Source organism: Echiichthys vipera, assembly GCF_963691815.1.
Source record: "Echiichthys vipera genome assembly, chromosome: 23".
NCBI classification, from domain to species: Eukaryota; Metazoa; Chordata; class Actinopteri; order Perciformes; family Trachinidae; genus Echiichthys; species Echiichthys vipera.
The window spans coordinates 7,533,674-7,554,484 of NC_139848.1; the positions used below are offsets into that span (position 1 = coordinate 7,533,674).

General features: G+C 45.5%; 1 protein-coding gene across 2 annotated transcripts in view; it reads right to left on the reverse strand.

The window, feature by feature from the left end:
* pard3ba (par-3 family cell polarity regulator beta a) overlaps positions 1-20,811 on the reverse strand; it is a 133,107-nt gene that overhangs the window by 71,766 nt on the left and 40,530 nt on the right. Inside the window, exons 6-13 of one of the 2 annotated variants that reach the window (XM_083938336.1) lie at positions 19,723-19,809; positions 19,398-19,523; positions 17,426-17,898; positions 15,466-15,605; positions 15,113-15,241; positions 7,348-7,533; positions 4,506-4,667; positions 3,432-3,506 (exon numbers count right to left, since the gene is read on the reverse strand). In XM_083938336.1, the coding sequence (XP_083794462.1) occupies positions 3,432-3,506; positions 4,506-4,667; positions 7,348-7,533; positions 15,113-15,241; positions 15,466-15,605; positions 17,426-17,898; positions 19,398-19,523; positions 19,723-19,809 (1,378 nt within the window). Of the gene's footprint in view, positions 1-3,431; positions 3,507-4,496; positions 4,668-7,347; positions 7,534-15,112; positions 15,242-15,465; positions 15,606-17,425; positions 17,899-19,397; positions 19,524-19,722; positions 19,810-20,811 lie in introns of both variants that reach the window. The other variant, XM_083938335.1, reaches the window with a different exon arrangement.

Sequence of the window (20,811 nt, forward strand, 5' to 3'; positions counted from 1 at the left end):
TCGAACAGCCCGGCACTACAAAGGACCCCCACCCTATAGATGGAGATAGGGACTTGAAGTGCTGGTGGGAATCGGTGCTGGTGGAGGATGAAAAAAGCCCTTTGTGGTCAAAGAGATGGAAGCTACAGCCGTCACACACACACACACACACCTATACACTTATTTAAGCGTGACAAAAAATAATCCTCAGAATAATGAAAGGTGTACCTTCGTCTTATCAAAGCATTGGGTGGGGTGCATCCACTATGTCATGGGGACCCTGGGGTATCATTAGCACCTACCATGTTAATATATCACTACATCATAGCTGTCAATCACTTTGTGTTCATATATGTGTTTTCTGTGCATTTGCGGATAAAGTCGGGACAGCTTTCCGCATGTGCCGGTGACACTTAAAGCCCATCAGAGCCCCACATCCATCCATATCTATCCATCTGTCTCCACAAACTGACGTCTTCGCCTGAGGCTTAAGAAGCAGCGTGGCAGACAGGCAGTCAGATATCTTAATCCCACAACAATAAGTAAACAGGAGGGGGGTCCATCTATCCAGCCAGACCCAACCTACGGCTGCGTACAATAGGCTTGTGAGAGGCTTAGCCCTGCCTCATCCTACTGTGTCGCCCACCCCACCCACATATCACTCGCCTCGGGATAGAGAGCAACAGAGCACAACCAAAGAGAACAAACTGTCTTTGTCTTTTATTTTATTATCTATTCCAATATTAAGACACCGGTTTAGGACCTCTGAACTGTACTCAGCTGAACGAAAGGCGCTATACAAATAGAGTATAGAGTGAGGTAGATAAGTGGTAGTGCTCCATTTTGAGTTCCTATTATGTTTTATAAAGGATGTTATTTTGTCTTTCAGTATGACCATGAGTAAGAAAAGGAGAAAGAAAGAATAGCAAGCGGTTTTCATCTAATTTCACAGAATCTTTGAAAATGTTTGAAACGTTTGCCCTAAAAATAAAATGTGGCTTCCCATTACCTGTGTGGAAGCAAATTGGAAAAAAAAAAGCTTATTGCCCGCGGAAATGAAATGAAATCAGATGGAAACAAGGGATCATTTGAGAAATAATGTGTTTTTTCAACATTCAAGCAAGTAAACATGTGCTTGTAGAAGAGTATGAAGCTGAAAATGTGTCCCCTTTAAGGTCATATCACCCAGCCTTAATGGGAAGCACGCTCTAGACAGAGACAGTGAGACGCCGAGGGGCACAGCCAGTTTTGATTTAGGTAGGGTTTGTTTTATCACTCCGTCCCACGGTGCCACCAGACCGGCCGGTGGGTGATGAGACTATGCAGATATATACTGAACTCTGAACTGGGTTTGATAGCATTCATCTGCAGGCTTCGATAACTAAAAACACACTCACACGCACACACACAGATATGTGAGCGTGGTGTAAAATGAGATGGAAACGCCACAATGGGCAGGTCAATGGCAGTCGACCCACTAACCCCGCTGTTATTACTCCCTCTCTCGCACACATTACCGTTAAGCATCTGCTTTAACGGCTGTGAAGCATCTTTATAAGCTTTTGAAATTATCAGTCATGGTTCAACAGGGAGCTGAATAGACAGGCGTAACTAAGAAACAGCTATTTTTTCACCGTCTGTCACTCTTGACGTCTTCGTCAGTCCGTCCGTCCGTCCGTCCGTCCGTTCGCGCTGCTTCTAAGCTTCACACCAAACACAACTTCTTGCGTGACTTTGTGATTGATTGTAATGTTGCTCGCACGTTTCCCAACCGGGGAATAAAGTAACTGCCAAAGTGAGGACTTCTTTTCCTTTTTTGACAACAGCACGCACAATAGAGGAGGAGGTAAAAATAAGCAAAGGTTAACACGTTCCACACAGTCTGAGTTTCAACACATTATTACATCTGAGAGGGAGTTTGTTCACAGCTACGTGGAACATTCGTGAACACCGAGTCTACTCTTTTTTTTTGGTGTCACTTTTCATAAGCCTGAAATATGTTCAGTATGTACAGTATGTGGCTGTGAACGTGTGACTCTTGGTGAGACTTTCTGATAAAAAAAGATGGATATTAATGTTGGACTTCTCAGTTTTTCTGGTTTCTGCGTGGAGTGAGTGACAAAAGCTTAAGAAAAGGCAGAAGAGAAAGAAAAAAAAAAGACTCCAAGGCCAAAACAGAGGGAAGAAGGTCTCAAGTGTCGTTTAATAAACAAGGGGAGGTGCAAAGGAGAAGGGCAGCCAGTGAAAACCCAACAGAGACACAAACAGACAGGCATGCAGGAGGCTTCAGATGAGCTTTATTGAACAGAGGAGAAACAGGCAAGTGAGACAGAGAAGCAGAAATACATTCACTTCGAAAAAATGCAAATTAAAAAAGGAGAAGTTAATAAAACAATATATACAAATAGACAAAACAGGAAGGAGCAGATTAAGCCTTTACAGTGTGTGAGAAACTCTGAAACAAGTCTTTTAGTGAGTGAAGAGTATTTTAGTGATGTGACAGAAGCAAGCTGTTCACAGTGAAGCACAGTGAAGTGAGTTTATGGGTAATATTTTAGAAAAGAGAGCTCAAAGTTGATGCGGCGACAGTTAGTGGTGTTGGCAAAGGGAAAAGCTTTCAACCAGATTAAGGTGCTTCGGCACCATCCATCATTAAGACTTTACTGTATTTACACATCTTTGTTTGGTGCAAAAGAGAGGGAAGTGATATTCTCATCATAATTTCGTTCAAAATATAACAACATAAGCACTGTACAGAGACCTAAACTGTGTCAGAGTCCACCAGAGAGATGGAGGTAATGCTGCCTGGTGAGAGCCCTGTTGTGTGCGTAGTTGTGCGAGTGTGCGTCCAAGTGTCTGTCGGCATGTGTGTGTGTGTTCCTGGTGGGTATCCTGCTGTGTGTGGGCGGCTCTCCGTACATCTGCCCTGCCATCGCTCTGATGTTCTCTGTGTACGCGTTGCCCTGCGAGCTGTGGACGACCTCCGGCGTGCGGTTGTGCCTCGACTCGCGACCGCGCGTGTCGGAGAACGCGTGACTGGGTGTCCGCGCGTCTGCAAGCGTTCGGCTGTGTGCGTGCCTGTGTGTGTATCCGTAATCGTAGCTTTCCCTGTTTAAATTCCCCTCTGTGGGTCTGTTGAAGCTGCTCAGTGTCTGGCTGTGAGAGACAAACTCGTACCTAGTAGCTGGTATGTACGCATCTTTCTGTGCGTAACCCTCTTCATCATCACTGTGCTCAACATCCCTTTGTGCGAGGCCGAACGTGTAACCGCTACGCCTCTCCCTTTGATTATAACCATAGGTGTATCTGGTGTGCGTCTCCCCCGGCCTCTGCGCGTAACGCTGCCTATGGCTGTGAGGCAGCGGCTCTGATGCTCGCCTCCTCAGCGTGGGGAGGAGGGAGGAGGAGCGGTGAGGCGGAGGCGGCTGGCAGCTGACGTCACTCACTCGTACCTGATTGTTGGAGCCCTGATTGTTGTTGTATTGGTTGGTGGTGGACCCATTTGTGGCGGTGTTGGCACTGCCCATCTGTAGAGAAAAAGGAATAAAATCATCTGACGGCTAATCTTCACAGCAATAACAGGGCTGAGGTCTCTTTCATATGACTGACATGCATGTGTGGCAGCTGCTTCCAGACTGTACAGCGGATCATCTTCGGTTTGGTTTGGATGATATGTGTCATTGATTCTGCTGTCAAAACTCTGGTAGCTACTTATGAATTATCTTTGAACATATCAGGCTGTGCAGAGGATTTCATAATGCATAAGCATTCCTAAATGTTTCATGGAACCAAATGCATCTCACCAAACATGTTGGCCCACATTCACCAAACCTTCATGAGGAAGGAAGTGACAGGAAGTAAATGAGGAATTCAGTCTGTGGTTGAAAGGGAATGTAACAGCACTTATAGGTTTTGAAGTTATTGATATGAGACAAGTATGGCACTAATATAAGGTTGTATTACATGAACACTACAGTATATTATGATAACATTAACTTATATAAGGGCTGCAATTAAGGATTCTTTTCAGAGTTGATTATTTTCTTGATGTATCTATTAGTTGTTTGGTTCAGAAAATGGCAAAAAAACGTTTGCCTGAGCCAAAGGTGTCGCCTTTAAATGTCTTGTTTTGTCCATAACTCAAATATATTCAGTTTACTGTCACAGGGGGAACAAAGAAACCAGAAAATATAACAGTTGCTTATTAATTAAACAGTTGACAATTAATGAACTAAACTTTGCTTACTCTAATCCTCTCAATTGATTTCCTGCAGAGCTGTGAGAAGACACGAGCCACTGATGTACAACTCCAAAATCAAGCTTGAGCACTTCCATGACCCCAAAATGTCATTCTCCCCTATCAATGTTTTTCTAAATATCAAGAGTCTAGTTTCCAATCCAGCTCATCCGATGAAATGTTAAACACGTCCAAAAATACACTAATGCATCTTCTCTCAAAAGTCCATGATATTCCAGAAATGTTTGAAGTAGGGTAACAAATTGGTACAAAGTTCTACCTGCTGTACCTGTCTCGGTACTCGGAGCACGACCAGCTGGATGGTGCCCCTGGCATTTCCCTCGGACGACATGGAGCGTCTCAGCGTCTCCATGGCGGCGTGGTTGGAGCGTCCGAGCAGCGACTCCCCATTTACCGCTATCATCTGGTCATTTATGTTCAAGCGGCCGTCCTGTTGGGAGACCAGGAAGTGATCAGCGTTACAGTTCAGCTTACCTTACTAGCATGATGTGAATTAACACAGAGATTTTCAAAATAAAACGTGCATTTTAGTCGCACAGGAAATGCTGCAATAACAGGCTTTAAAGGAATGTGTTATTTGTTTGTGTCACTTATGCTGATGTCTCATAAAAAATAAATGGTGTTAAACTGCTGGGGTGGGGGAAATCTTAAATAAAATGAGACTGGTCACCAATAAAGTTTGAACAAAGGAGAAGATAAATTAGGAGAGGTGTGAAATGTGTGAGAGAGAGAGTGATAACGAGTGAGAGAGAGAGAGAGAGAGAGAGATAAAGCTGAGTAGAAAATGGAAGAAGGGGGAAGGCAAGAAAATTGTAGAGTTAGCAATCTACTGAGAGCAGGAGAGCCATGATAAATACATAGAGCAGCTAATGGAATAGCCTCCGTGGGCACTAAATCACTTCTAAGTGTTTTAAATAGCAGCCTCTCATAGAGAGGCAACATGGAATAGTGCCCTGGAGGGAGAGAGAGGGGATGAGTGAGCAAGAGAGGGTGAGGGTGAGAGCGAGAGAGACAGAGACAGAGAGACAGAGAGATAGAGAGAGAGAGAGAAAGAAAGAGGGAGAGAGAGAGAGAGAGAGAGAGAGAGAGAGAGAGAGAGAGAAGGGGGGGGGGAAGAGAGAGAGAGAGGGTCAGATGAGGAAAGGGATATTTAAAAAATAGAACAATAAAGATGAGGACACTTTAAGACACACTTAAGACTCCCTTTGAGTGTGTGTGTGTGTGTGTGTGTGTGTGTGTGGAGTCCTGATTGTTCCATTATGGTCAGCACTGCCCTTTGACCCCATCTCATTAACAAGGCACCACCAGGGCTGACCTTCGACTGCAGACTGGGATGGCACCACACATACATGCACGCACACATGCACACGTACAAGCACGCACACGCACACGCACACGCACAAATCAAATCCAAGGACGTCATCAAAAATTGATGTTTGTGCTGAAATCAGCGGGCCGTCTGTGATATTCCTTATTAATATCTTCACTCTCAGAGTAGGCAGCAGCAAGCTACATGTAATTTTAATTTGTTTTCTTTACTCTTTGATATGATCGTATGACAGGATCAGGGATAAAGTGAAATTGGGATTTTATTTTTTTATATAATTGAGGCCCCAGGCCCTGACAACTGCCAAAGCTCTTTGGCTGAAAATAGGTTAGATCCCTCCATGACTCTTCCTCATCTCCTCTTTTTCCCCCTGCTGTGTGATTGTGTGTTTGTGTGTTTGTGCGTGACTCAGGGGACGCCCGGGTTCCCTCCTCTGTTCCGGACTGGCACTGGAAACTCTCATCAGCCCCCTTAGCTGCTTTTCATTAGCATGCATCAACATCAGGGAGGAGACACACACAGAGACACACACACCCTCACTGTGTTCCTGCTGAGTGTCTCCACAATTCAATTTTCTTTTTCTCCTTTTATTCTGCCTCTTCCCATCTCTCTATTGTTCGATACCGCTCATTTCTTCCCTCTTTGATTCCCTCCCTTCTCTCACTTGTTCACCCGCTGTCTTCTTTCAATGTGTCTCCCCCCTCCCTCGCGACTGTCCGTCTCTCTTCCGCCTTGTCTTTCTTCCTCTTATGTGGTATCTTGTCCCAAAAAGCTGTTTCGCAGCCAGCCGGAGATCTTACTAGGCCATTCTGTCGGGGCGCTATCCCGCATTGGCAGCTGTTGGAAAAACTACTTCTGAAGGCACTTTGGGGAGCCTCTGCCTTGCCGCCCTGATCCCAGACCAGACGTTTATCTACAACACCACACCCGTCTCTGAGCCTCCTCGACGTGCAGTGCAGATCTGGGAGCAGCAATGCAGAGTTGTGACATGTGAGGGGGGGGGGGCAGATATTGAGGCCAAGTGGAGGAATCTCCAAAGCGCTGAAACGGGATGTTTTTATTTCCTGATGCACTCACGACTTGAAGTGAGTGCTGAGTGATATAGATAAGATGGCTGCGGCGCTGATGTGACGAGGGCCACTTGGGGTCAACGGGAGTCAAAGGTGGAGGGGAAGGCAGGGCGGTTGTGGCCTCAGAGAAAGACAGGAAATGAGATGGAGAGGGAGATGAGAGGAAACAACAGAGAAGGGGAAAGAGTGTGGACAAATATAACAAGATCAAAAACAAAAAAGACCCCCCTAAGCTTCCCACACAAAGAACGGTTCTCTGCGGTCAAAAGGATACCTCAAAGAAGCCCTGATTACAGATCGTGAATAAAGACAGCAGTGTGGCTCTTAAAATGCTCCTGCAGTGCTTCATTTCTCATGTTTGATGTATTTATAAGAGGCTCTTTAAAGCACAGAAACAGTTCTGTGATGGTAAAAAAACAACGTAATGAGGCATTTTGGGACTATATAGAAAGGTTTATATCAAAGCACAGGAATGAGACACTTCAAACATTCAACTGTAAGATTCAGTTTATGTTTTGTTTTTATTTTGTCTCCATCTTAAAAAAATTCCCTGCTGTGTTGTTTTTCTTAAAGGACCATACTGAGGAAGCTACTTTAAATCAAAGTTATAGGAGTGCAATGCCAAATCTAGCGGGGATTGTGACATTGAGACAAAAATGGCTGCTAAAGACCCTGCGGTAACCAGCGCAGACACCCCGTGAGGACCCCTCTACCTTGTAAGCGGCCCCTCCGTGGATGATGGACTTGATGAAGATGCCCAGATCCTCTCCGGTCTCTCTGGACTTGTTGCCCTTCAGGCTGACCCCCAGGCCGGCCGAACCCGACTCGTTGAGGGGGATCTCGTACATCAGCTGCTCCCTGCCGTCCTCCAACACCAGACTCCCGTCCTCTTCACCTTTCTGAAAGACAGCAAAAGAAACATTCACGACTTTCGCACAACTTCGGATTTGTTCTTGGGATGTAAAAAGCTACTACTCTAGACAAGAAAAGCTTGTTCATACACACACCTAACACCTTCTTTACATAATAAGCGCTGTGCGTGATCGTTGACAATTGAGGCGGGAGCACCGTATCTAATGCACTGACTGATAATGCATGCTCCTACAGCACGCTGATTATGCTCTATAAAAAGGAGTGAGGAGGAAAGAGAAGAGAAACGGATTAAAGAGTCAGATGGAGGAAGGCTGCGGGGAAAAAAAAAGGAGAAAGTAAAAGAAAAGAGGACGAGAGGAGCAGGTGAAGACTGGAAAGAGAGATGTAGGTGTGGAGAGAAAACGAAGAAAGCTACTGTAGAGAGGTTATTCCATTTGGAGATGAAAGGCGCAGACGGAGAGCGAGACATTTTTTAAAGGAAACATAATAACCTTTTCATACCTCCTCCTGGAGCACAGTGGGGGAGGAAGGGGGGGGAGGAAAGGAGCGAAGGGACGAAGATGGAGGCGCAGAGGAGCATTTAAAAGTAATAACCCATCCCTGAGGTATACCCTCTTCTCTCGTTCACACTCCCCCCTCCTCACTCTTTACATTTCGTCCTAATCTCTCAATCGTACTGTACATCTCCTCTCAATTTCTCTCCCTCCTCCCCAGACTCCCCTTCCATCTTTCCTTTCTACAGGTCTCGCTCTACATCTTTTCAGCCACCCACCCCCACTCACCCACTGCTATTAAATGTGAGGAAAATGACCGTGGCGGCAACAGAATATTAGATGTGGTGGAGAGAAACAAAAGGCAACAAAAGAGAAAAGGGAAAATGTCTGTCATTAGAAGATGGGAGAGAAATGCCAGGTTTAGTCACCCAGAGGAAAAGAGGGGCCTGAACACCACTTCACTCCCAAGCCCTATTTTCTTTAAAGAGAGGAAGGTTAAAGGGTGTGCGTGTATTTTCTCGCTCTTCTTGGGGATGAAAATAGCTCTGAGGTTCATTCTGTTCAGGAATAAGAACAACAGACTCAAAAACGTATGAAGCAAGAATGTGTCTGAGTGAATTCTGCAGAAATATGCATATACATTACACCAGCCGTACCAGTTTTCACAGCTCGAAAGATCTGAGTGCCCACACCAGGATTGCGGTCGCCTTACATCAGGCACCTCGCCTGCTACTGAATCAGAAATCCGCGTTCGCGTTGCCTCTATCACCGCGGCACAATCTTCAAAGATGTGGGAGTCAAATACAGTATGTCCTCCAGTATCATTTTAGAAAATTCACGATGCTCTCAACCTCACTGTGATCCTCCAGCCCTCGAATTCTGTCTCCCTCTGTCAGCACCGCTCTGTGCTGCTTCGGCCAGGTGCTTAATTGAAACGGCAGCATGTTAAAGCCTTTAGGCCAGGGGGGGGGGGGGGGGGGGGTACTGACTTCTGAAGTGTGAGTTAGAGCTCACAACCGAGTAAAGGTAAAAGAGCTAAACCTGGAAGGTAAAGAAAGGCACTAGAACACACCGATCGACTGCTTTCACTTTGGAATTAAAACAGATGACGGCTCGGTGCCTATTAATTAGAGCCAGACAGATGCTAGATAGAAGGTGACATCATTTACAAAAATGATTTAAACTAACTATGATTAGGGTTCGGTCAGGTTAATGGACATAAATGACTTGGTTGGGGCGTGAGTAAAGCTTAGTCGTCAGTCTTAAAAAGGTACAACTGCGTATCTCCAAGCATAGATGTTCAAAGGTGCACCATGTTTTCTCACAAGCCAATCAGAGCAGCTTGGGTTTTTTGGGGGCGCGGAGCTTAAAGAGACTAAGACCGTTTCAGACAGAGGGTGAATACAGGTATATTCAGACAAAAATAGTGTTTTGTTTAACATTAAAACATGTAAACATTAGTAGAAACTCAAAATACATGTATGTTTATATGTCCTCTTTAAAGAAACAACACAAAAGTTGTAATTAAGACGGCTGATAGAGGTTACTTTGGTCAGACAGTTAAAACCTAAATGTTTCCAATGACGATAGTAACGGTAAGTATATGTCTTACATTTTGAACAGTGCACATCATTGAAATGTCAATGATTCTCTGTATAGTTTAAATCAATAAATATATAAAATACCTTTAATACCACCCTTTATGCCCACTGGATCTCTGTCTCTCCCCTCATTTCCTGTCATCCATCTATCTGCTGTCACACTTTCCCTAAAACCAAAACGCTCAATTCTGTGTCTGATATGGTTTTCTCACAAGTTCCTTTACCTGGGTTACAAATTTTGTTCTCCTCCGCCCTCATTAACAAATCTCGGGATATGCGAACACTGTTCATTTCAAAGGTTTATCTACTGGACACAAGATGCCTCCTACTTCACTGAACAGGTTTGAAGTTTCCACACTTGTGCAACTTTTACATAAGAATTTTGGCTCTGCTCGTACTCAGTTCCTTGATATAATAACAAAGTAATTCAAGCAAAACCAGTCCTTCAAAAGTCCTGGTATCTACTTTCTATTTTGGTACAATGCAAGACTTTCAGTCGGGGCTTATTTTTATCAACAAGGCTTTTCAGAGAGCTGCTACTCAAAACCAGAGGAATTACAAAGACAATCCGCTGCTTCCTGTGTGAGCGACACTTGAGAAGACTCAGATGGCAACCTGGGAGGTTTTTAAACACCTCTGTGATCTCGCTGCAATAACACACAAGGTGAAGGTGGCCAAATCAAGAGCGCATCAGGCTCTCCGAGATATTGGAAAAGTTATGAAGTCACATAAACTGAACGTGTTTATTTATTGTATCCCACTTAAATCTATTTACACAGCCAAGTGGATCTCAGTGGTGGTCCAAACCCACTCACACACACACTCCGACATCCCCTCTAATGCCATTTCCCTGGGGGCAGATTGCGTCCCCAGGGTGGCTGAGACCCCTTGCGACCCCCTCCTTTCCCCACCGTTAGCCCTAAGCAATGGCTCTTTAACAAGCTTTTAGCCAGGAGAGAGACCACCCTCTTCAACACCCAAATGAGAAGACAAAAAGAAGGCTTTTTTTTTTTTACCCCAGGGTGGGCGGTGAGCCGGGGGGGGGGGGGATACACAGCTATTACACACAGAGTCTTTTGTCGCTGAGGATTTCTAAATGGGGGGTTTCAAAGCAGCGGGATTAGCGGCGAGAGCGACATTCAATTAAGATGAGATCTCGCAGCGCTTGACGGCAACGATGGAGCTGCCAATTAATCGCCTTAATGTCTGCCTCTTCGCCGCTTTACACCTTTACCTCACAATGAAGAGAAAGGAAAGTAAAATGACTGATTGAGGGATAATTCTGGTGTACTGGGCGGGGAGGGGGGGGGGTGAAAGAAGAGTTTCAGCTCTAAGACAGAGGCCGGGAGGGATAAACGACAAATAAAAAAGAGAGAGGACAAGCTGCCTGACGACCCCTTCTTCCTGTTAACTGGCCTAGGCTTGCTGGCAACTTGGGGTCAAACATGTGCAGAGTGACCCCTTCATCCTGTCCTTGGCAAACTCGCAAACCTAGCACAGACACTTTCACTAGCACAACACACACACATATCACACTCCCGCCACCCAAAAACCCATAAGTGTCTCTCTAATCTCTGCTGTGATACAAAACGGGGCCCTGTGATATAATGAGAGCGCCGAGCGTTGGAGAGGCAGGAAATGCTGACAGGAATGAGACTGTGATTACAAGTTATCACTTTTTAATTACTTTGGAGGGTGCGCTAGAGTACAGGAGCTGGGGTAGAAAATGGCCGTCCCTTTGTGTCCTAATGATGAGGCTAATTCACGCGGCTTTACTATTATTCTTCTGACTGAAAGAGACCAGCGTGCCTCCCGGCTCTGCAGAGTGCTTTCACAGAACCAAACGCTGTTCATGAAACATCAATACCCCCTCTATTGAAACTAATCAATCAGCATTTCAGCCAGTTCCTTTAAAAAAATCTACTTTGCTCGTACAAGGGAGATTAAAAAAAGACTATATGAATGCTGGAGCGGAGGATATAAATCTTGTAGTTTGGCAGTAGGATGGTGCAGTGAGAACAAAAGCCAGCCTTTTTAACCACTGCTGTGTCAGCAAGTGACTGTTCTGCTGAAGTGTCGCTTGGCAAAACACTGACCTCTGACCAGCTCCAGGGATGCTGCTGCTGTTAATATCTAAGGAGTCCATTGGTACCAACCATGTTATGCTCGCTTGTTGGGAGTGGTGGTAAATAATGCTTTAATGTTAGGCTACGGTGAGGTAAAAGCTGGCATGGACATTTTCAAAGGGGTCTCCATTTACCTCAGCATATCTCATTTAAACTGGGTTCTATGGATACCCACAAGTTTCCCATCTTCATACGTGCCTATTACTTTATGCTTATTCCATGCAGTTTAGAGAAGAAGCAATATTTCGCTTTGCTTTTGTATCGTTACACCAGATTCAATCAAGCATTAGCATCACTGAGTGTATTTCTACTGATATCAGTGCAGCACATGGAGCCTCAGTGGCTGGAGACTCCCTCCTCCGTCTCTTATTTTTAGCCACATTAGCATCAGCACTCTGGGGACAGCCTAGTTGGCCGGTCGGTGCTTCCAACACTCTGAACACTGAAATATCCAGACCAATATTGGATGGAAGGTCGGGAAATTTGGTGCACACACTCATGTGCCCCTCAGGATGAAATGCAATGACTTTAGTGATCCAGGTCAAAACGTCACTTTGACCAAATACCTGCAAAGCTAATGGTTATCCCATCAGCCTCAGCTTTTTTTTTGTGTGCTAATTAGCAAATGCTAGCAGGGTAACTAACTAGTGACCATAGTAAACATTAAACCTGCTAAACATCTGCGTGTTAGTAATATAATTGTGAGCACGTTGCCACGCACTGCTGTACAGCCTCAAAGACTTGTTTGGTTGGTTGGTTTCTCCTTCAAACCTCTAAGCGAGTGATCTCATTATGACCTGTGGTGTTTTTTCAATTAAAAACTAATGAAGAGAGTTGTAAATGAAAGTACAATTGGAGTTTACACAGTTGTGTCTCAACGGTCAACAGGTTGTGTGCAATAGAAATGGCCTAGATGGATCGCCGTAAAAGCCCTGGTTACAATACAAATGTGTCAAATTTGACAGATCAATAGTCTACTGCTCAATTGAGAAAGAGACTTTCTTGGACTTTTTTCTTGTAATTTATTCATGTGTCGTTTTCAGGTTCGGTCAGACGTTGGAATTAATTATTTTGGATACAAGGATGCCCTTTTTTATACTATATTTCTATACGTTTGCACTGCTGTGACGGATACTTTCCTTGAAGCAGCCATGCCCACGACCACATGTACGTTAAAATCATGACCAAACAGATCGGGTTTATCGAGCCGAGATAAAGCTGCAGTAACCACGTAACGTGTTTAGGGGGTTTTCAGGTAACAGGGTGAAATACATGCATGTACAACCTTTTTGTACTTTTGACAGAAGAGCTGGACAGGTGAGACACAGAGGAGGGTCCTTTTCAGAATTGAACCACAGAGCAAAAGAAGGGGGTCTAAACCACTGCACCACCTGCAGGCACACTGGGTGATAAAGTGGATTCCAACAGGTAAACAACCCCCGATCATATATCACTATGTGGCATAAATGCTCCCATTGAATCTGATACTGTTTTGGTTTTCATGAAATTAATATAGTTATCATGTGCATGCCTTCAGCTGAAAAAATGTTTCCCGTCAAAGACCAAATTAAACCTTGATATATGCAATACGCCGATATTGGAGATTCATTATCTGAAGCAACGGTGAGGTTAGTGAAGGGAAAACTTAGAATTGTAATTCAGCCAATTAATCCGAGCAGCTGCTGAATCTGAAACTGTGATAATGAACCGCTGATTTGCATCGGATTTTTCTTTATTTTTATTTTTGAACAAACATGATAGTAGTAATGTGGATTCTTAAAGGCAGGATATCACAGCCTCGAAAACATTCATATTCATGAGCACCCACACTAAGTCAGACACACACACACAGACAGACACCTACGCACAGGCAACAGGAGAAGCAGATGGCCACATCCGCTTAATGGGTCTCCATCATTATTACATTTTTAGTGCGACCGAATCGTCGCGAGCCTCTCCTTGCTCGTGCTTCTTGCAAATTTCCACTACAATTTACTACTTGAGAGCAGTGGGAGAAAGAGTGGAGCAATTAAAACCTGCCAGAAAGAAAAAAAACTTTCTCGGTTTGTATCTCAAGTAGGGTGTAGATTTGGAAAAGGTGGGGATGGGGGTGCCGGGTAGTTCTCATGTGCTCATTTGGCTACTTTTAATGATGAACTTTTGCTCTGTGGTAGTTTCTGCATCTGTGTTTCTTATGTAATCCATCGCTTCTCGAGGGTCTGCCCATCTAAATTCAATGACGCAGAACCTCTAGAGTGCCTGCGTGTGGTGTTGTGTGTGTAAATATGTTTGTGTGTGTGTGTGTGTGTGCTTAAGGGACATCAATCCGTCTTTGAGGTGGAGGACTGTGCTGGAGATAAGGGCCAGATCTCATGGGGCACCGACAACTTCAACAGCCTTCGACAGAGACAGGAGTGAAGGCTCTCTCTCTCTCATTCTGCCTTTCCACCCCCCTCCCTCCCCCCCTCCCCCTCTTTAAGTCTCTAATGCCCAAATACAAGCAAGTGTTAGATGAAGACTGTAGAGGCTCTTCAAAGTGCACTTGTTATGCCAAGACTGCTGGGCCATTAATGAGGGCAAACTATTTTCGGAAGCAGTAACTTAGCTGTTTAAAGATTGTGTGATGTGTTTTCGTGTGGACGTACGTGCTTGTGTGTGTGTGTGTGTTTTTTTTTTTTTTATCAAGTACTATGTGTTTAGGAGTTTGTGTGCATAGGAGTGTGCGCAGCCGCTCTAGGTGTGAATATGCATCAGTCACTACAAAGCCCCGCGCGTCTTTCTCAGAGCTCTTTGAAGTAACGAGAAGGGAATAATCAGAATAACCACTGAGGACAGAGGGGAGAGAACAGAAGAGCACGGGCGAAAAACATCTTTAACAGAGAGCGGGTGACTTTTAAGGAGCCACCTGGCTGTGTGTGTATGTTTAAAAGTGTGTGTTTATTGATAAAAACGTCCCCTGTGACACAGTCAGTTTCACAGCCCAGACGTTGATCTCTGACCCCATCAGCCGCCGCAGGTAAGCGGTCACTTTACACCCGCGGCGTGTCGACATGCGCGGACATGCTTGCGCGTTTCCTGCGCGGCCGCTGTGGCTTGCGTGTGTGACTTCCTCTCCCATCGCTGTGTCAACAAACCGGAGTGGGACAGGAAGGCCGGAGCGTGCTCTGGGTGTGTTTATGTGCAGGGGGTTTATAGGAAAAAGGGCATCGGCTTAAAGAGGTTAGCGCCTTTGAGAGAGAAAAGGGAAAAAGTGACACAAAGGAAATTTAAAAAAGATGAAGAGGAGGAGACGGAGAAAGAGAAAAAGTGAAGACCACCAGGGAAGACGGACGATCAGCAGAAATGACTGACAGACCAAAGAACAACAGACGCTGTGTGACTTACCAGCTCCCGGGGCAGGAATATATCCTCCTGCCGGGCAACCACCACGCACACACTCTCTCCCTGCCTGGTGCTGCGCAGCATGGCCACCAGTTCCTCCTGGCTACGGCCTGTCATGTCGACTCCATTCACCTATACACACACACAACAAAAACAAACACATCACAGTATATTGATTTAAAGTGTATAAATTACTAAGTTCATCCATTTTCTTAGCGATTACTCAGTTTGACTGGCAGGGGTGCCCCCAAGCTCAGTTTCCTGCTACTGATGATGCTGTTCCTGTTCTTGCTATTGAGTCTTTTGCTGTAACTGTTGGTTTTCTGCTCTGTGTGAGATCAACAGGTGTGCCGTACCTCCAGGATGCGGTCTCCAGGCTGCAGGCGGCCGTCTTTGACTGCTGCGCCACGCGGAAGGATGTTCTTCACAAGGATTGGCCCAGGTCCGTGGACCGAGGCGTCCCGTGTCACCACGGTGAAGCCCAGACCCTCTGCACCTGCGGGAACAAAACAGCAGCCTGCGTGACGGTGTGCATTAGGGGACACCAAACCTCACTTCAGGCGAGACTTAAATTTATTCATTTTATTACTTTTAATTTTGTTTTAATTGAATTCTCCCTCATCTCCCCGCAGTGTCACTTAATGCCTCCTGCACTTGCCAGAGTTTCCCCTCTCGCCACCTCTCCTGTCTTGCTGAACCCGGACTGCAGTTTAAGCATCTCCCTCTACACAGACAACTATTTAAGTGCCTGTTTTTCTCTCTGGGGGTTTGTTGCCTAGCTCAGCCTCTGAGCTGCCGGGGAGAAGACTTCTCTCCTAGCCGGATTAGACAGACTCTGCCTTTAATTTCACGTGTGAGCAGGCCTAACGGTGGTTGATGAAGGGAGGTAGAGGGAGAAGATGGAAGGAAGGTGGGGGCGGAGGGAGAGAGAGAAGAACCTGAGAGATATTATTCCCCTTCTCTAGCTTCCCTCCCTTGGGATGCGGCGTGATTTCCACAAAGATTTTCCTTGTGGGTGTGAGCCTATGTTTATCTGTGTGTATACATTTACAAGTGTGTGTTTCTAAGACCACACACACACACACACACACACACAAGCAAGAGCCATCAACCCCCAGAGCCTCCACCCTCTCCCTTTTTCACGGCCTCCCAAGCCCCAAGCCATGAGTGAAATGTGCCACGCTCTCTCTCTCTCTGTGTGTGTGTGTGTGTGTGTGTGTGTGTGTGTGTGTGTGTGTGTGTGTGTGTGTGTGTGTGTGTGTGTGTGTGTGTGTGTGTGTGTGTGTGTGTGTGTGTGTGTGTGTGTGTGTGTGTGTGCGTGCGTGCGTGCGTGTGTGCGTGTGTGTGTGTGTGCGTGTGTGTGTGTGTGTGCGCGTGCGTGTGTGCGCAGGGAGAGCAAAGCCGGCATGGCATACTAAAGGCGGTGAGCGATGCTATCTGGTCTCCGAGCTAAGCCTCTGCCTGCCCTACATTAGCGCACCTAAACCTCACCGCCTGTCAATCACGGAGAGAAAGAGCCTGTTGCCAAGGGAGAGGGTGTTAGAAACCCCATAATATCCTCTGCTCTGATCTTGCATCAGGTGAAAGGGATAGAGGGAAAAAAATCTAACAAAAGAAGGACGGAGGGAAAGAGGGAAGAAAATGGGTGTGACGAAAAGGTGCTGGGAAGAGAAAGAAACGAACAATAAAGCAGCCGTGAATAAGGCTTTGAGCCGGAGCTGGAGAGTGTGGAGCCCAATTTCTCCTATCCTTTCATCTGGATATATTCTTGCCTTTCTCTGGTTACCTGTCGCAAGTGTGTGCATGTAGCCCAATTACAGCTATGCTTTCAATGCCCCATAACACTACAGGTTGCTAGAACAGAGCCTATTCACAGCCCTAAAAACCTATTCCGGTGCTATCAACACATCGGGGCTTCAGTGCTGATGTGTTTTTAGAGGGATAATAGATAAAGCAGCTGGGACACCACACTGACTCAGTCTGGGTTCAAATCTACAAGCAAAACATCCAGGTAGTATGTAAGGTAAACCCGCAAGATAAAAATATATATATCTTGACAATGGAGAGTTACTTTTAATGTGGACTAAAATAGCTTTAAGCAGTCTGAAGTTTTATACGGGACTACTTCTATGCAGACTAAAAAGAACCAACAAAAACACAGAACATCCAGGACTTCAAAATCAGAGACTTTTCTTCTGTCGAGCCCAAGAAAAGCTCAATCCTAAACCTCCCATAATGCAACTGCAGTCTTCCCATTAAGTATCAGTCATGATGAGCATAATAGAAAATGTAATGGGTAACCAGCTGCACATTTACCTTTCTTCAAGTCAATTTTTAACTTCTTGCCGCCCTTCCTGCTGGCGAGGCTGGCCAGGCCGGGAACAGGGCTCTTACTGGCCAGGGGGCTCTGGCTTTGGGTCCTGGGCGTCGGGGAGGAACTTGCCGCCCTGGCTGGGGGCGAGGGAGAGACTCTCTCCAGCGAGCCGTGCCGAGGCTGGAGCTCCGCCGGGGATGGGTTTGCCGTAGATGGCTCTGGGGTCTTGGCACGTGCATCCATTCGCCTCACTTCTAGCTTGGTGTTCGGTTTGGGGTCTCGCTTGGGTTCTGGTTGGGAGTCGGTTTTAGCACGGAGCACCACGGGACTCTTTAATTTTGCAGAGGAGTCTTTGCTGTCGCCAGTGAAGAGCTGACCTATCAGGCTCTTCTCGTAGCGTGGCTTGTTGGCTTGGGGGAGGACCTCCAGACGCACAGACCGAGAGGACATGGCCTGGCGGAAGACTTCCTGTGATCTGGGAAAAGAAAAGTTGAGGAATATTGACATTTTGGCAAAAGATACCAGAAAGACCGTGAAGCAGAACAGAGCATGAAAACACAGAGAATGAGGAGGGTGAATGAAGCTTGTGTACTATTAATGGAGCTGTATTTAATTTGGAACAAGTTACGGAGAGACTCTTCCAGCTGGTTTGGGGCATTGTGGCCTCTGTCAGATGGGGTACACCCGACAGCAGGCTTCTATTGCAGCTTTAATAGACTACGATCAGTACAACATTCACACAACACAGTGGGATGCGGTTAAATGGACCTTTTCAGCTTCACCACAGAGAGGACGAAGAAAATAGAGAAAGAATGGGGACGGGAGGTTTTAGGTGGGTGTGTGTGTGTGTGTGTGTGTGTGTGTGTCTGTGTGTGTGTGTGTGTGTGTGTGTGTGCGTGTGTGTGTGTGTGTGTGTTTGTACTGGAAAGAGAAAGAAATAAGGAACTGAAAGAAACATACGCATGCATTCTTTTGTTAGAGCAGATGTGGTGAGATACGAAAAGGCAGGATGAGAAGGATTTTTATTTAGCTGATAAAAGGATGCAAACTGAGCGACGGGTGGTATCTCGCTACAATGGCGGCAGGGTGTGTGGGAGGACGTACACACACGCATAATAAACAAAGAACATAGTATTTTTCTGCTGTTTTGGGCTTTTTGTTTTAGCTCCTTATCACATCTGAGACACATAAAGAAACGCAGACACTTGTTTCTAGGATTGGTGGGAATAGCTAGTTTCATTTTGGGTCCAGGTTGGCAAAATATGTGCATTGCTAACACGTCTCTTATCAGGGTTATATCACAACTCATCATTTTATAATTGAAAGTTATCAACTAACTTGCTAAAATGCCACAATTTAAAGGTCCCATGTTGTAAAAAGAGAGATTCATCCATGTCTTTTTTTATTATAAAGCAGGTTGAGGTGCTACATAAATGCTGTGAAAGTCACAAAACACTGCAGAGAGAAGTGCACACAGCCTGTATTCAGAAACTGTGTCTTTTGAACTAGCTGTCAGGACCTCTGTGCGGTTGTGATGTAACAACTATACTATACTATATAGGTAGAAAGTGCCGCTACAGTTGCATTACAGTCATTCCCCAGCTGCAATGATGGTGCAAAAGATGCCGAAAAAGCTCAGATGCAGAAGACTCAGGAATGCTGACCAATCAGAGCAGACTGGGCTTTTAACAGGAGGGGGTCTTAAAGAGACAGATGCTAAAATTCAGCGTTTCAGGGTGAATACAGGTATATTCAGATGGACTGTATGCGAAAAAGGATGTGTTTTTTGAACATTCAAGCATGTAAACATGTTCTAGTAGAAGAACATAAAAATGGTGAATCTGAAATTGTGCATAATATGGGACCGTTAAACTTCAGATTGGTGAAATGCCAGCAAACTCCTACAGCACTCATTTCTGATCTGATCTCAGTGCTTAGATTGCTGCGTTGGTGATCATATCCCGGCACACTTACTGTGCGAATGTCTTGTCCTGGAGTGGTGTGTCGTTGATTTGGACGATACACTCATCCTGCTGGAAGAGATTCTCTCTCTTGGAGCGGCTGTTTTGCTCGATGCCTTTAATATGCAGGCCCAGGGTCCTTGGGAGACAAACACACAGTGTAGAGTGGATATGAATTCATGGAGGTAAACACATATATGATTTCATGCCAACGCTTATGCATTTCTATGAGTCAACATTGCCATCTGCCTTTCTTTATGTCTGACTGATTACAAGTGGTGGGAGGACAGTGTGTGTTTGCACAATACGGGTGCGTCAGTTTGTGTGTGTGTGCTCACCGTCCACTGAGAGAGGAGCAGTAGGGGATCACATGGATACCCAGGGGTCCCCAGTCACCTGGAAACTCCACTGCCTTCGTCAGGGTGCTGTCAATTAAACACACAGACATCTTGAAACTGAAAGTGAGGATGTACATTATGTACTGCATTGAAACGCGGATACACAACTACACACACTCTACAAACCTTTCTATGTGCTAGGCCTGTGAATGTTCTCATTTGTCCGGGTCATCGTTATCCTCAAAGCAATTTCAGTCAAAAGCAACTGGACCTCTTTATACTTTCTATGTGCTCTCTTCAAAATAAATTAGCATCTTCCTCCGGGCTACGCAAGATAGAAATGAGCTTCTGAACCTCAGAGAAACCTCAGTGCGGGTGGGTGTTTGGGATGCAGCTGGCTACTTCGGCCTTTATCTACCTGCTTCTCAACCATCCAATCGAGCCGGTGGACAAGAGAAGAGAGCAGGAGATAAAAGAGACGGAGAGATAGAGGAGCAGATAGAGATGAAACAGAATGAGCGTCTCTAATAATCTCCGCGGGGCCCTGAACTGTGGCTTTTAACAGCAGATAAACAAGGACAACGCTGCTAAAGATAAAGAGGAAGAGGGCTGCTTTTGATACCGGATGGCTGAGAGAGGGGACCTGCATGATGGGAGCATGGTAAAGGGAGATCACAGGAGATGGAGGAAAAAAACAATCCCACTTCCTTTTTGTGAAGCCCAAGAAATCAGCTTCTCTAAGACAGAATAATGCAATAAGTTCATTTAGTTGATGATTTTTACCTCCTCAGAATAAGTACATTTGTCACTCAATTGAATTCCAGTGCACTATAGTACGTACGTCGGCCTGAGACAAGTTAAGAAAAAGCCACGTCCTCAATAACGTACTTTTCATTCTTGTATGTAAGTTTCCGCACATAGCTTGAATAAAGCCCAAAAAAAAAGAAAAAGTAAAACAGGAGTTATGAAGTGTCTGCGAAGGAAAGCACTGAAGTTCAAGGTTTATGTGCTTCTAACACGCACACAAGCCCAAGGACTTGCTGGGATCATTATAACACACTCCTCTGTCACTGTCGCCCTGGTCTCGTT